Source organism: Balaenoptera musculus, chromosome 9 (genome assembly GCF_009873245.2).
Source record: "Balaenoptera musculus isolate JJ_BM4_2016_0621 chromosome 9, mBalMus1.pri.v3, whole genome shotgun sequence".
In the NCBI taxonomy this organism is placed as follows: domain Eukaryota; kingdom Metazoa; phylum Chordata; class Mammalia; order Artiodactyla; family Balaenopteridae; genus Balaenoptera; species Balaenoptera musculus.
This window is the reverse complement of record NC_045793.1, coordinates 83,887,140-83,902,913: the sequence shown is the minus strand read 5'-3', so window position 1 is coordinate 83,902,913 and position 15,774 is coordinate 83,887,140. Positions and strand designations below refer to the sequence as shown.

Genomic DNA, 15,774 nt, shown 5'->3' with positions numbered 1-15,774 from the left:
ATCAGCTGATAACCTTATGGGGATTCCTTTGTATGTTGTTTTTTGTTTTTTCCTTGCTGCTTTTAATATTTTTTCTTTGAATTTAATTTTTGTTAGTTTGATTAATATGTGTCTTAGTGTGTTTTTCCTAGGGTTTATCCTGTATGGGAGTCTCTGTGCTTCCTGGACTTGGGTGACTACTACCTTTCCCATGTTAGGGAAGTTTTCAACTATAATCTCTTCAAATATTTTCTCAAACCCTTTCTTTTTATTTTCTTCTTCTGGGACCCCTATAATTCGAATGTTGGTGTGTTCAGTGTTGTCCTGGAGGTCTCTGAGATTGTCTTCAATTCTTTTCATTCTTTTTTCTTTATTCTGCTCCTTGGAAGTTATTTCCACCATTTTGTCTTTCAGCTCACTTATGCGTTCTTCTGCCTCAGTTATTCCATTATTGATTCCTTCTAGTGCATTTTTCAATTGAGTTATTGTGTTGTTCATCTCTGTTTGTTTGTTCTTTAGTTCTTCTAGATCTTTGTTAAACATTGCTTGTATTTTCTCAATCCATGCCTCCATTCTATTTCCAAGATTCTGGATCATCTTTACTATAATTACTCTGAAATCTTTTTCAGGTAGATTGCCTATTTCCTCTTCATTTATTTGGTCTTGTAGGTTTTTACCTTGCTCCTTCATTTGTGACATATTTTTTGCCATGTCCTTTTTTTTTTTTTTTATGAGTGGGATTGTGTTCCTGTCTTACTGGTTGTTTGGCCTGAGGCTTTCAACACTGGAGTTTGTAGGCTATTGGGTAGAGCTGGGTCTTGGTGCTGAGACAAGGAACTCTGTGAGACCTCACTCTGATGAATATTCCCTGGGGTCTGAGGTTCTCTGTTAGTCCAGTTGTTCGGACTCAGAGCTCCCACTGCAGGAGCTTTGGCCCAACCCTGGGTTTGTGAACCAAGATCCCTCAAGCCACCTGGGGTGGCAAAAAAAAAAAAGAATAATAGCAAAGTAAAAAAATAAAATTAGACTAGGAAACTAACAGATATGTGAGGAAGAATATAAAAGTAAAAACATAGATGAATCAACAACTGGAAGGTACATTAGTACCACAATAGTAAAATAGAGGAGGAGGGAAAAGAAAAGAAAAGGGGGGGGGAACGGCATTGGCTGTGGAAGGCAGGGCTTAAGCAAGGGCGAGGTTTGGGCTGGGGATGGGGCCAATGTTCAGAACCCACAGGGCTGGAAAAGGCCCTATGGGCTGTGGGGGGTGGGGCTTAGGCTCAATGGAACAGAAGGGGCCCAGGTGTGCCCCCCACACCTGGTCTCAGAGGGCGGGGGACCTCACCTGGGATCCCAACAGGCTTCCTGGGCATGAGTGGACGGAGAAATGCCCTCCTCTCCTCTCCTGCTCCTCTGGTCTGGGAGGGCCCCTCCCGCCTGCCTCTCCTGATCTCCCTGGCCTCCCTCTTATGCCCCCAAGGACCTACATGCCCTGGAGGGGGCTTTGGAGGGCAGGGGATTAGCCTGAGAGCTCAGCAGGCTTCCTGGGCCCAAGTGGGCGGGGCACTCATCCTCCGCTCCTTTCCTGCTCCTCCCGGAGGGCCCTTTCTGCCTGCCTCTCCTGATCTCCCTGGCCTCAGGGGCGCAGATCCTGTCTGGCTTCCACTTCTCCTCTCCCCTCAGTCCACTTACGTCCTGCTCGTTCACTTTGGGGCTCCTCCCGTCTCCTTGGGCATCAGAGTCCCCCACCAGTGGCCAGCAGGTGCCCTAGTTGTGGGGAGACACTAACTCCGCATCTTCCCACACGGCCATCTTGACTCCGCCTCCTCTTTATACATTTTAGATAATAACCCCTTATAGGATATATGTTTTACAAATATTTTCTCCCATTCAGAAGGTTGCCTTTTCATTTTGTTGATGGATTTCTTCGCTGTGCAGAAGCTTTTTAGTTTGATATAGTCCTACTTGTTTATTCTTGCTTTCGTTATTTTTGCTTTTGGAGTCAGATCCAAAAACTAATCACCAAGACATATCAAGGAGCTTACTACCTACATTTTCTTTCAGGAGTTTTGTGGTTTCACGTCTTATGTTCAAGTCTTCAGTTCATTTTGAGTAAATATTTGGGTGTGGTGTACGACGGTAGTCTTGCTTCATTCTTTTGCATGTGGCTGTCCAGTTTTCTCAATACTATTTATTGAAGAGCCTGTCCATTCCACGTTGTATATTTTTGGATCCTTGGTTGTAAATTAATTGAGCATATATGCCTGGGTTTGTTTCTGGGCTCTCTCATCTCTTCCATTGATCTATGTGCCAGTTTTTATGCCAATGCCATACTGTTTGGATTACTATAGCTTTGTAGTATAGTCTGAAGTCAGGGAGCATGATTCAACCAGCTCTTTCTGCTTTCTCAAGATTCCTGTGGATATTCAGGGTCTTTTGTGGTTCCATACAAATTTTAGGATTGTGTGTTCTATTTCTGTGAAACATGTCATTGTAATTTTGATAGGGGTTACCTTGAATCTGTAGACTTTGAAATTATCCAGGCCACTTTTCCCTGCTCCAGATTCATATTTCTATCTGCCTACACAACATCTCCACTTGAATATCTCATAGGCAGCATTAACTTAACATTATCTTTCTCCCCACAAACCTGCTCCTTCCACAGTCTTCTCTTTCTCAGGAAATGACATGTACATACTTCCAATGCTCAGTTCTGAAAATTTGCTCATTTTTGAGTCCTCTATTTCTCTAACATCCCTACATGTAATATGTCAGCAGATTCTGTGAAGCGTATCCAGAATCAGACCACTTTTGGCCACCTCCACTTCTATCATCCCTTTGCAAGCCAACATTGTATCTCACTTGGATCATTAGTTAGTAGTCTAACTGTCTTGCAGCTTCTATTTCCTCTTTCCCATGTCCTCTTCCCATCCCAAGACCTCAATCACAGCCAAACCCAACCAGATGATCTTTTTAAACCAAAAGTCAAATAATATCACTCCTGAGCTCAAAAACTCTCAGCAGTTTTCCATTTAACTCTAAATAAAAGTCCTTCAATGATTTACTAAGTCCTATGTCATCTGGCATTCTGATCCCTTGTCTTCCTACCCTTTTTTTCTCATTCCAGTATTGCCCCATTAGTCTTGGTGTTGTTTTTGGACAATCCTGGCACACTTAAACTTTAAGGATTTCTGGTCCCTCTCTCTGAAATGCTATTCTCCCAAATAATGGTGGTATCACCTCATGGTATCATTCCTCATCACATTCAAGCCTTTGTTCAAATATACCTTCAGTAAGGCCTCCCCTGACCACCCATTTAACAATGCAGTCCCCTGCTTCCACATGCCCTATCTCCTTTCCCTGCTCTTTTAAAAGTCATAGGCCTTATCATTATTTGATATACTGGAGGGTTTCTTTCTTTATTTGTTAATTGTCTGTATTCCCCCTCTAGAACTTATTACCCCTCAAGGCAGGGATTTTTGTCCTTTTGTTGCTATTTTTTTTCATGTTATATGCCTAGCTCTAGAATACTGCCTGGCAAATAATTGTCTCATGATATAAATTTATTGAAGTAATAGATAAAAGGATCAGAATAATCTTGATAGGCAGAAGTGCTAGGGTTGTTTTAATCTGTCAAGTCCTTAAAGGCCTATATCTTTAACAGAGAATAAAGGAGCTATAAAAAAACACCATCACCCCAGTGATTTTACTTGAAATATCACTGGTGCTCAAGGCTGGTCCTATTTGCTCTCTCCTGATGACCTGTGTTTTATAGGTTTTCCTCCTGTCACCCATCATGACCCATATCAAACTTTGACTGAAAATAGCTGTGACCTTGGTTAAACCTAAATTCTGCTTTTTATTTGTTTTATAATTTCACTACTGGTGTTTCCTTCCAACTTGGTGCAAGTTGGTTCAGAGTTTCCTGACTAAGTCTTCTCTTGGATAAAAGGCACTATGCCTCAGACTGCCTTAACCTCTTAATCTAACCAGCAATCATGCACTCACCATTCTAAGGGGTAAAGAATGGTCATCAAGGTTTTGAAAGTGTTCATGGTACCCATTCGGGAGCGATGCTCCTGTTGCCTGAAGTAGGACAAGCATTTGATTACAGGGGAATTAAGCGGCCAGGGAAATCCTAGGAAAGTTAGATTTAAGGATATCTGAAGCATATAAAACAAAAAAGATAAAAATTAGGTAATGTGAAAGTTAAATGCTGCTTGAAATATTTGAGGTGGAGATTGTGTTGCAGAGGAACGTTAAAAGGAGAAAGGAATTTTTCCAAAGTACTGCATTCGAATATGTCCGTGAGAATCTCAAGTTATAAAGCAGGGCCATTTTCTGTTTTGTTGTTGCTGTTTTTTTTAATATGTTAATCCCAAACTCCTAATTTATCTCCTCCCAAACCCCACCCCTCTGTCTCCCTTGGTAACCATAAGTTTGTTTTCTGTGAATGGCCATTTTCTTTATTCGAAGACTACATATGGTGCTAAACTTAGCTACTACTTTTAGTATCATTTTACAGAGTACTGCAATAGAACTGATTCTAATAATGTAAGCATTGCTTAATTGTCTGATGATGTCAATTTTGATTTTCAGCTGAATAGTAATACTCACCGTTTCCCGGTTGGGTAGAACCTAGAGCAAGCATGGCCATCCCAGGCGCAGTAAGGGTCTCTTGCCAGGCAGCAGTCAGCACAGGCTGTACCGTAGATGTGGCAGCGATGCAGAGACACTTGGGAAAGTCCTTCATTGGAGCTCACATACAACTGTTGCTATTAGAAGAATGATGGTGATTTATTTCAGATGTGGAAGTTAAAAGTGGACTTTCAGCAGGAACACAATATAATATATGCCCACAAACCCTTGGATTCATTTTGAAATAGACTAAAAACAAGAAGCAAAGTACAGAAGGATATAAAGCCAAAATAAATAGAATTTTCCTACGTTAATATGCCTATAACATTACCACTTTCCTGTTTAAAAAAAAAAGTTCAGAGCACCATGTAGAATGGTAATGTATTTTAGACATTGGGAGTCATTGTTCTCTCAGATTTGAGCTAATGTATTACAGATTTAAATTATGATGTTTGTCTTTTTTCTTTGAATGCTGTCTCTTGGCAAAGCACAAGGCAGCTTTCTTATTCTTCAAGTCTGGCAAACCATCACCTTGTAAATTTGAAAAAGTCGAGTCTAAAATAAAGGACACTTTTATGTTTAGAAAAAATAGATGGTAAGTATTAGATAAAATTTTTTTAAAAATTTCACATGCCTTTGAAAGTGACTTATTACTCAGAGCAATTTTAAAATTATTTAGAAGACTGTAAGTATTTATATTTAGACATGTTTTAAACTTTCTGTATGATCCTGAGATCTTCAGCAGCCTAAGTCATAAATAAAGATTTCATCCTCCTTCATTTGTGCAGTGTCAAGAGCTTATTATGATATTTCTCCAACTCTTTTAGCTGTGCATAAAGCAGTTCTCAGGAGTTGAAGGGATGTTTCTAATTCACAGTGCTTATTTTACAAAGGACTGATAATATGTAATTCAAGTTAACATAGAATTTCTAAGTTGGAACTTGAATACATGCACATGTGCACACATATGTGTGTGTATGTGTGTGTGTCTGTATGTATATATGTATATAAATTTAGAAATTATATATAAATTTAAAAATTATATGTAGATTTAAAATTAAATCAGTGAGGGCACCATTGGTCTATCAGGTTCTGGAGGCATATCTCTGAGATTCAGATCCCAGCTACAACAAATTTGCTGGTTAACTTTTCTGAATCTCAGCTTCCTCTTTGGTAAGACTGGGACAATACAGCACTTACTCCATAGATTTTATGTAAGAACTAAATATAAGGGCTAACTCCACATAAAATGCTTAGAATAGTTTCTGGCACCTAAGTGCTTAATGAATATTAAGCAATAGTATTAGTAAACTACCAATGAACAAGTTAGCAATTTATACATTTTCAATTCTAATTAATCATTTGAATCACATCTCAGCCTAGCACGTCTAATATAAATTAATTATTTTATTCAGATCAGTGAATTTTTCAGAAAATAGGCTGAAAATTACTGATCCCCATTTGAGACATTCAAGCTATAAGAAAACAACTGCATGTTTTGACAATAATCATTTCTCTAGAAATATTTGAAATAAATGTTCATTGAGTACATTAATAAATAATATAGTGAATGCATCAGCTTCATTAAAATATTTCAAGGAAACTTGTTTATTTGAGGAAAGGATATAGGTAATTCCATTCTAGAAATTATCTTTTTTATTCATCTATTTTCTGCTATATGGAATGCAAGGATAAATTAGAGAATAAAGGAGCATAAAATGAAAAGTAAAATTTTTAGTTTGAGCATTAGAGAAGGTACTAAATTCGTGGAATTTAAAAATATATAAAATACCATTGGCAATTTGTAGTTCTTTCACACTGAAAAAATAATGCAATACGTAGTTGTGTAAATGAATTCTCCCCCAAATCAAACAGTTACCTTGCCCTGAATCTAATTGCTTTAATTAAACATTTTAAATTATCTACAATATAAGATGTTGAAACAAATTTAATACTCAGTTTTTCCAGTGTATGTTTGTGCTGTACACTGCAATTTAATGGAATACATTGTGTATTACAAGTTCACCAGTTGAATTATGAGCTGAAACCTATAATTGTATACTGTATTAGTATGCCACACCAATGGCTTTGTGTCCATTTTGAATCTTGCTCTGATACTTTCTCCTTCCATTAAACTACTGTAAACAAAGGGATTCCATGCTGACTTCAAAGACAATTCTGACTTGGGATCAGCTCCCTAGGACATTGGGGAAAATGACAAATGGCTTCTTGTTACTTGGGAAAATGTTTGTTATGCACCATACAAACATTTTTACAGATGAGATCTTTAGCTCCCTTGTACCCTATTTATTTTTCTTCATAAAATTTAGTCAAGTGAAAAGAGTACAAGACTGACTATGGAATACTTCTTTATCTGTAACAGACCAAATATGGTGAAGAACACTAAAGCTATATCATCAGTTATGCCAACACATAAAACCTTTATTCCATATTCCAAGAAAAATAAGTCTTAGGCTCTTACAAATAGCAGTTACCGAAGACCCACTTTATTTTAGGCAATTTATATAAGTTAACTCATTTGTGAGAAAGCATTACCTTGCAGAGGCAGAAACTTAGGTCAGTGAAGTAAAATAATTTGTTTATAATTTAAGGTCACGTTGGGTTCAAATGCATGTCAGTCCCATTCTGAAGCCTACCCCATTTTTGATTATACTGCTCTGCCCCTTAGAACTTTTGTTTTAGAGATAGCAACTTTGACGTCTGGAGAGGTGCATGTTTTGCATGTGTAGAGATTGGAATTGGGCTTTTCCTCTCCATGATCATTGTGTATTTGCACGTGAAGGCACAAATTAGAAGATCAAACATTTCTGATAATCATAGTAAAACATTTATTCCCCAGATCCTGAACCCTGATATGGCTTAGATTTGAGACATTCAGATTTTTTAAATGACATGTAAACCCTATAAAATAGCACTTCCTTAGAAATAAGCATAAAAGAATGCACTGCATATTTCAAACATGTGACAGCAACAGGAACTCAAAAGAGGATTGATTACTCATTCCAAGTCCCTGAGACGGTTCGTGATGCTACAGTAGCCCAAACATTATGCTAAATTCTTCCTTCAGAAAGATTATTTTTATTTTGGTTGGCTTCATACACTGTAATATTTGAGAATAGAGGATATACAAATGTTGGAATATCTTACTGCATATATATATATATATATATATATATATATATATATATATATATATATATATATTCTACTCTGATGAACTTCTGTACAAAACTAAGCCTATTTTGTCTTCCACTAAAGCTAAATTCCATATCAAAATTAAGTATGTGGTATACTATTAACAGTATTAATTATTTTGCTAATAGTAAAATTAAATTTTCGGAAATTATAAAATACATTCTTCCACAATAGCAAAATTTTTACATACAAAGAAAATAAAAATGGGGTTGTTTTTACCTTTTTGGATGAAATTTTCATTGTTGTTATAGGAGCGTGATTCTAAAAAAATTAGAAAAACATTGTTAGTTGCTCAAATAATCCTTAAAACAGATTTTACATTCAAAAACTTTTCTTGTTTCTGTTAAAATTCAAGAAATCATCATTTCTCTTTATATGCACATAGAGTTTCAAAGTTTAGCAATAATTGTCTATAAAGTACATTTCCTCTGTTTGGAATAAGGACAGATTTGTTACACAAATATATGCCTAAACTAAAAAAAGTGGCAATTATAACACATCTATCAATATAGTCATTAGAAAAAAATGAAAATTTGAGAAATTGCAGATAATTGAAAAAACTGTATCTTGGAATATTGAACACAGCGCATAACTCAGGATTGGATCTGGGTACTTGGGCTGGGGGGCTGTGGAATGGTACCCCTCCTCAACACAGCACTTTGCATAAGACACTATTGTTCACCTGCCAAATGTTGCTATGCCAAGAAGTATTTGCCTGAGCCATACTTATTCTCTTTGTTGAATACAAAGAAATATTGTTAGGTAAGGTCCTCTTTTGATAAATGTGAATTAGTGAAAGAACCTAAGAGTTATCTGAAATAGTCATCCTTTCTGAAAGTTCCTCTATTCTTAACTTTACTTCTTAAGCATTATTAGTTCCTTTTAAAGATTAAAAATTAGACTCGTGATAACCTGATAATGATGTGTGAAGTTTTATTTGAATAAGTCTAGTGGCAACATGCTCTCAAAGTCAACTGTGCCCTTAATTTTTTCACTTTCTGGAGTTGTGTGTTCCTACAAACATTTTAAAGAGAAAATGGTGATATCTTTAAATACTCAGTTGCAACAGATCATGACATTCATTCAAAATACACACACATACAAAACAAGTTTTGCAATTTATATCCACCTAGGCAACTACTAATAGTTGTACCTCCAATTCAAATTAAGTTTAGGGAAGTTGTACATATTTTCAGAAAATATTCTGAACAGAGGATTAAAAGATATGTTATGGTTCTGCGCTCTTTAAAAACAAAGTGCCTGGTTTTTACATTGAGTTTCCTGCAGTGTATCAGTGTAACACTTAGCTAAGGAATTTATTTCAATTTAAATGTATTATTTCCTCAAGTCCCCATCACAGTATATCATACACATCCAATTATTTTCACCTCACCTCAGAAAATGTGGCACAAACACCATGCTGAAGACAGTAACTGTATTTGGTAACTGTGTCTCTCAATTTAGCCATATGAATCACTGGCACACACATCCGAAAGGAAGCTCAAACTTCTTTAGTCTCTCTTGGGTTGATGTCCCCCAATATGCATTTTGACTGACTCTGTTTTTCCACTGAGAGTTTATTATTTATGATTTAACACCAGCATAACTCATATAACAGACCATAAGTAGTTAGCACATGATCAGAATAACCACATTTCTAAGACCTTTCCACAGAACATATGTAAAACTCACTTAATTAATGTTTCCTTATTAACAAACTCACTTAATTAATGTTTGTGTCAAACTCAATTAATGTTTCCTTATTATCAAAAAAGATATTTCAGAATTAAAAATGAAGTCCTGCAATACGGCCTTTTTGCTATTTTCAAGAAAACTACTGAATAATGTACTTTATATTATTTTGGCCATCCAAGTTGTCCCTATTGAATTGAATGAGAAGAAATATATTATATATATATATTATATGTAAAATGCAGTTTTGGTTAATCCAATGAAACAATTTCTTTACAAAGCAAGGCATAGAAAAGGCACTTGAATGCACATAGTTAATATTTTATGAGCACAATTTTAATGCACTAACCACAAGGAACCTTATGCCAAAGTTAGTCTAGCATTAAAAATTGTAACTTTAATAACATATTGGGAAATTGCAAGAATTCCTCAGTTTCTCTATTTGATTTGATTTTTAAAATAGTTCTTCATATTTAAAATGTATTAGTAAAATCTAATATCATTGTATCTTGATCACTTATGTGCTTATAAATCCAATATTTTTAGTGACTGGGGGAATATATATTAAGTTAATACATTCTGAGTCCACTCAACAAAGCAAGGCAACTTACTGGACTAGCAATAGTCTGCTCCCAGGGGCTTTGAAGTGCTATTTTTACTCCAGTATAGGCTGACTCTGGTTTTTTGGTGTCCTTGGCCATTGTTTCTTAATTGGTTTAGTTGGAAATAGAAGTTTGCAGTAGGATTGATTCCATACCAAAGTTTCTTTGAAATTCTCTGGCTGTGCTTTACCCATCTTTCCAAATCAGGTAAGAGGGACCACTTAAACTGCAATGACCTATATTTTAAGGAGAGAAGGGTTTGCAGGACATAATGTACCTGCTCTCCAGGCTCACAGACACATAAAGAATTGGCACTCTGCCCTCAGTAGGCTACATCTTACAGGACTGAATTTTCCTCTATGTGCCTGTTTTTTGTTGTGTTTTCTTTTTCTTTTTTCTTTTTATCCCAAATTCAAGGACAAAGAGAGTAATACAATGCAATCTCAGTTTCAGACAGAACATGGAGTTTTAAGAGACAACATTTGTTTTATTTAACTAGAGTGACATTTGAGTTGAAATCAATAAAATAAGAGAAAACAGAGCAGTTTTTCTTGAAGTTCCTGGCTAAAAAAATATGAGAAAGTTTATCTAACAATCAATAATGTGGAAGAATTTGGGTCTTGGTGGCTTGTGAAGCAAACGATAAAAGCCCTTTCATGGCAAATCTTCTAGACCTTGACCACAAGAACTCATTTTTTAAAAATAATGATGACCAAAATTCTTCAAGTAGTGATGATAGCTAAAAAACTAATTATTTTATGCTAAGATAACTTAAAATATAAAAAATTACTTCAGAAAAATACTTTTTCTTTATTTCTCATTTTATCTGGTGTTTCCTACCCTCAAAAATTTATAACATTCATTTATTTGATCTTTTATCAAATTTCTTTCCCTCCCCAAGTGGTTGTAAGATTAAAGAATTGCATTTATCATGCGTGTGCTGAGGCTTATAGAATAGATGTTCAAACCTTAAAGACTTTCAACTCCTCCAGAATGAGCTCACCACTGGCAGAGCTGTTAGAAGGAAGAACAACCACCTTCTGCACAGTACCTCGATCTAAATCAGAGAAAGAAACAATGAGATGTAGGAAACAAAGATATTTAGACATAAGGCTACTACTGGCTTAGAATTTAGAATATTGTTTATGTAATTACTTAGTCATCAAAAAAGATTATATACATTGAGCTATTACCATTTGCAATATTCTGATTTCATTATAAATCTCATATGTTTAAACTGAGATTATGTAAAATTCAAAAGGAATTAATAGGAACATCTTATATTTTGCACATATTTGGTACAGTCATAATTATGAGAGAAGAAAGGAATGTCCAAATGTCTTATGAAGTCAAAAGTTCTGTTTCTGAACCAAGTGTGTATTCTTGAAATAGTAATACATAACTTTAAGTTTGGCCCTTAAGAATATTACTCCTCCTAACCAACATTATAAAGTGACACTCTCATATTTTTGTTAAAATTGACACATAATGATTTGATTATTGGAGAAAAAAATTGCTATGAATGAGTTTTTATAATAATTTTATAATAAATCACTAGTACTAGAAATTGACATTTGATCTGTAGCGGTGAGAGATTTTAGACTTGGTAAAATGTTTTACTCACAATTCAAAATAATTTTCAAAGCAGAAACATAGCTATGGCTTTATTTCAGATGTGGACACCTATTCATAGAATAATTCTATGATTTTCACAATTATCTTTATCAGTTGGGAATGTTTCTTTGGGTATTTTTAAAATATAGGGAAAATTTCAAAATTAGATGGGTCGAATAAACTCAAGCAAATAAAAAACGTACTTGTATTTCTCAATTACAGATTGCCAAAAACAGAGACGCCCAAATAAATGTACTATATACAGAAAATGTTACTTAGGTCAAGATTTTTAATTAAGATTGTTTCATATGTAACATAAGCATTTTCTAAACATATAATTATGCCACTCTACCAATCACTTAAGTTTTAGGTTTAAAAGAAACTAGTTGAAATTTAGCAATGTGGGGTTAAAGCAAATTTGTGAGTGATCTGAGAAAGTAAAAATATATTTCCTCACCAAAATATGTTTCTATTAAAATAATTAATGAGCTGCTTCATGAATATCAAGTCATCACTCTGTTAAAGTATAAGAATGTAACTGTGAATTTATAATTTGGACAGGTACATTATCATCAACAGATACTAAAACATCTTCTAATTCTGTTGAGAAATGTCACTAAGAAGAGGTAACTTGAAATGAGCTGTACAGGACTTTACAACTAGGAACCATTTAGTGATGAATACCAATACCACAAATCTCAAATCTCACATCTCAAGCTGGGCGACCACACAGGCAAGCATTATTCTAACATATAAGATCCTATTTATTGTTTATCGTTTCTATTTTATGAACCTAACTGGAAGATAAAATAATTCTTAATAAAAAATAAACTCTACTTTAAAATTTTACCAACTAACAAACTAAAAAATTAAGACATACTAAATAATAATGAAAATCTTTATACAGAAAAATGACAGAGATTTTGCCAGAACAATCCTTGAATCTTGTGAGATTGTAAAGTTCAAGTACCTGATCTTTGAAGTTTCAAACTACGCTCTGTAATTTAAAATTCTCTCCTTAAGCCATACTCAAAAATAAACAAAAATCCTAAAGATTTCCAGGCTCTAGGTGTACTTAAGAAACTTGGAAGTTTCTCTGTTTCACCGTTCAGCTTCCTAAGAATTAGCTCTGTACCAATCTGTACTATTTTCTTGGAAGATAATTAATGCAGGTATAAATTGGAAGTGAAAAAAATTTGGGGATATGGTGCAGAGACACATCACAAGTGAAAATGGATAAATGTGATTGGAGGTGTTCCCCATTTTCTATGAACAATTCATCACAAAGAACAGTGTAAACTTCTACAGGAATGAATAGAATATACCAAAAACCCTAAAATTAAAGCTTTGACATTATAACAGCTAGGGCAGGATTTGTGTGGTATTGTGTGTGTGTGTGTGTGTGTGTGTGGTGTGTCTGGGTGAGTGGGTGGGTGAAAGATGAGGACGTAAAACTATCTTTGTTTTAGGTCATGTTATCATAACGATCACACTCTTTTTTTAAGTCACAACAGCGTTTTACGGTTCCCTGCTGAAGCTTGTAAGGATCACTGCCATTCTACATGACAGCAATGACCACTGCTTGAGTAGAGACTGAGCAGAAGCAGTGTATAACCGTAGTCCCAAATAAAGCTGCATGAGAGGAAATCTTGATTTCAGGAGTTCCCAAAGATAAAACTATCAGCTTTGAAAATAATTTTAAGTATTCTCAAATGAGAGAACTGGCTACTTTTTTACCTAATGTTTTAACTATGAGAACATTATTCTACATAAATCATCATTTCTTCTGAAAAAGCCCACAACAAACATATTTTATTCATGCCATTTATAAAATATTACACAAAGAGCAGCTATAAAAATGGGCTAATAAAGAGACAATGCAAAACTTGGTTTTGACTCATTTGCAATGAAAGATAAAACACCACTTTTATTTATTGTTTGCCTTCCTATTTTAGTCATTTTTTGTTTTGTTGGTAATGATGAGTAATTTCCCTTTAAAAAGTAAAAAAAAAAATTAAAAGGTTAAAAAAATATATTTTTCTACCTAGTAAAACGTCAACTTATCTGAAATTCTTACAGAAATATAAGTAAATTTAAATATTGGTAATGTTTCTACCTCAAAATCAAGTTTAAATAAAATCATAGAAATGCAAGATCCCCACAGTGAAACAAATATTTATTGGATGCCTACTATATGCCTGGATCTATGATAAAAATATATTATTTCAAGAACGTAAATATGCATTTTAATTCCTTTACTTTTCCACATTTAGACTTGAATTGGTACTTTATAAGGTAGCATATCTGCAGAGTTCTTCATTACACTGGTTCAATTTTCATCAGTGTGTCACAAATGAACATATTTGTTCTCATTCTACATATTAAAGCTTTTTATACATAAATTAGAAGTCTTTCAAATTTGTGGATTCAGTATGAATGGAATAGCTTTAGATCCTTGTGAGAATCATCACTATTAAAAGTTGTTAATTCGGATTTTATGAGACCTTGAACTTTTATAATTTGGGGGGGGTCTTCTTTAAATAAAATAATACATAAACACAAAAACAGAGTTGTTTGGACCTTTCCCAAACAATTACAAATGAGGAACTCTAAAGTTTCTGGTAAGTCCACCTCCGACAATTAGCCGAGTTTTCTAAAAAAAAGAAAGTTTCTATAAAACTGGACAATGATACTTTCTTTAAATTGAAGAATCTCTAATTATCCAATGAAATCTCATCTACAATATCTTATCACTACAATTTTATTATCCAAGATCAGTTTTTCACAAGTTAGCAAAAGGCTGGAAAATTCTTCTTTAGTTGAATGCAAATAGCTCTACCTCCCTGTTTATTTTATTCATTGGCCTTTCTTCTACAGCTGCCAAGAATATATAGTACTCAATCTCTTTTTCACATCTCTCCAAGTATATCTTTATACCCTCCATACTCTGTTTCTCTGGTCTAAGCATGATCACTCTGTTCAAGTATATCTTATTCAAATTCAAAATCAGATACTTTTACCTGCCTTTCTCTGAACACCTTGCAGTTTGGGATTATCCTACTTAAAATGTGGTGCTCAGAATTATACATGACTATGCAGTTGTTTTACCACAATGTAGACCTCACTGAGATGGGACTATTTAAAAGCAGGAGTTCTAGTTGATCAACAACTTAGGTGATTGGTCAGGATCTCTAGCACTTGGAACCTCATAAACAGAGATCCCAACTGTAGTGTACACATTTACAAGGCTCCACTCTAGATGTCTTTATATTCCTGCTCCTCTTACAAACTGCCAGACTCCCACAATCTCCAGTTCAGATTCTCAAGAGGCAGATTTAATTTGGTCCAATTTAGTCTTGATGAAGGCACACTGTAAACTGTTGCTTGGTGGATAGATCAGTTGTCAAGTGCCAATGTGTCATTTCAATCAGTTATGGCACCAGGAAGGAGCCAATATATATGCTATCACCCATGGCTGCTCCTTAAGTTGGCCCATGTTAATGGGAAAATTTCTCTCAAAATGCAGTCACGGTAGACACCTTCGGTTTCTTTTCAAAACATACTCACAAAACCTCAGTTCCATGTATAGAAAATACTTTTGAGGTATCCTTGGGCTGAATCATTCACTATTAAGTAAATAAAAGGACTTGGGTTGTCTTCCACCCATTTTTACTCATTGGTTCAACAAGAAATTACTGAGTATCTTCAGTATGTCAGGCACTATCACCAGCATGAATGCAAAGATAAATGGGCATGGCACTCAAGAGCTCACAGTCTAGAATTTACAGTTTTGTGTTTTTTTTTTATGGTTTTTTGAATAGTATGTCCCCACTAAATGTTAGTCATTGAAAAATATGCATTACGGAATATCCATAAAATTCCCAATTACTTATGTCTACATAAAGCCATCTCTGAACCCTTTAGCTTGAAGATGATAATATAGTTATCGAATGTCTTCCTTCTGGCGGTAGTGAGAATGGCATTTCTTGAATATATGCAGCATAAATTCTTTTTGCTTTTGTTCTGCAGAATT

General features: G+C 34.8%; 1 protein-coding gene across 1 annotated transcript in view; it reads right to left on the bottom strand.

Annotated features, from left to right (window-relative positions):
• SEMA3C (semaphorin 3C) overlaps nucleotides 1–15,774 on the bottom strand; it is a 184,343-nt gene that overhangs the window by 16,104 nt on the left and 152,465 nt on the right. The window contains exons 13-15 of the mRNA XM_036863864.1: nucleotides 11,096–11,184; nucleotides 8,053–8,094; nucleotides 4,597–4,754 (exon numbers count right to left, since the gene is read on the bottom strand). Coding sequence (XP_036719759.1) covers nucleotides 4,597–4,754; nucleotides 8,053–8,094; nucleotides 11,096–11,184 — 289 coding nt within the window. The remainder of the gene's footprint in view (nucleotides 1–4,596; nucleotides 4,755–8,052; nucleotides 8,095–11,095; nucleotides 11,185–15,774) is intronic.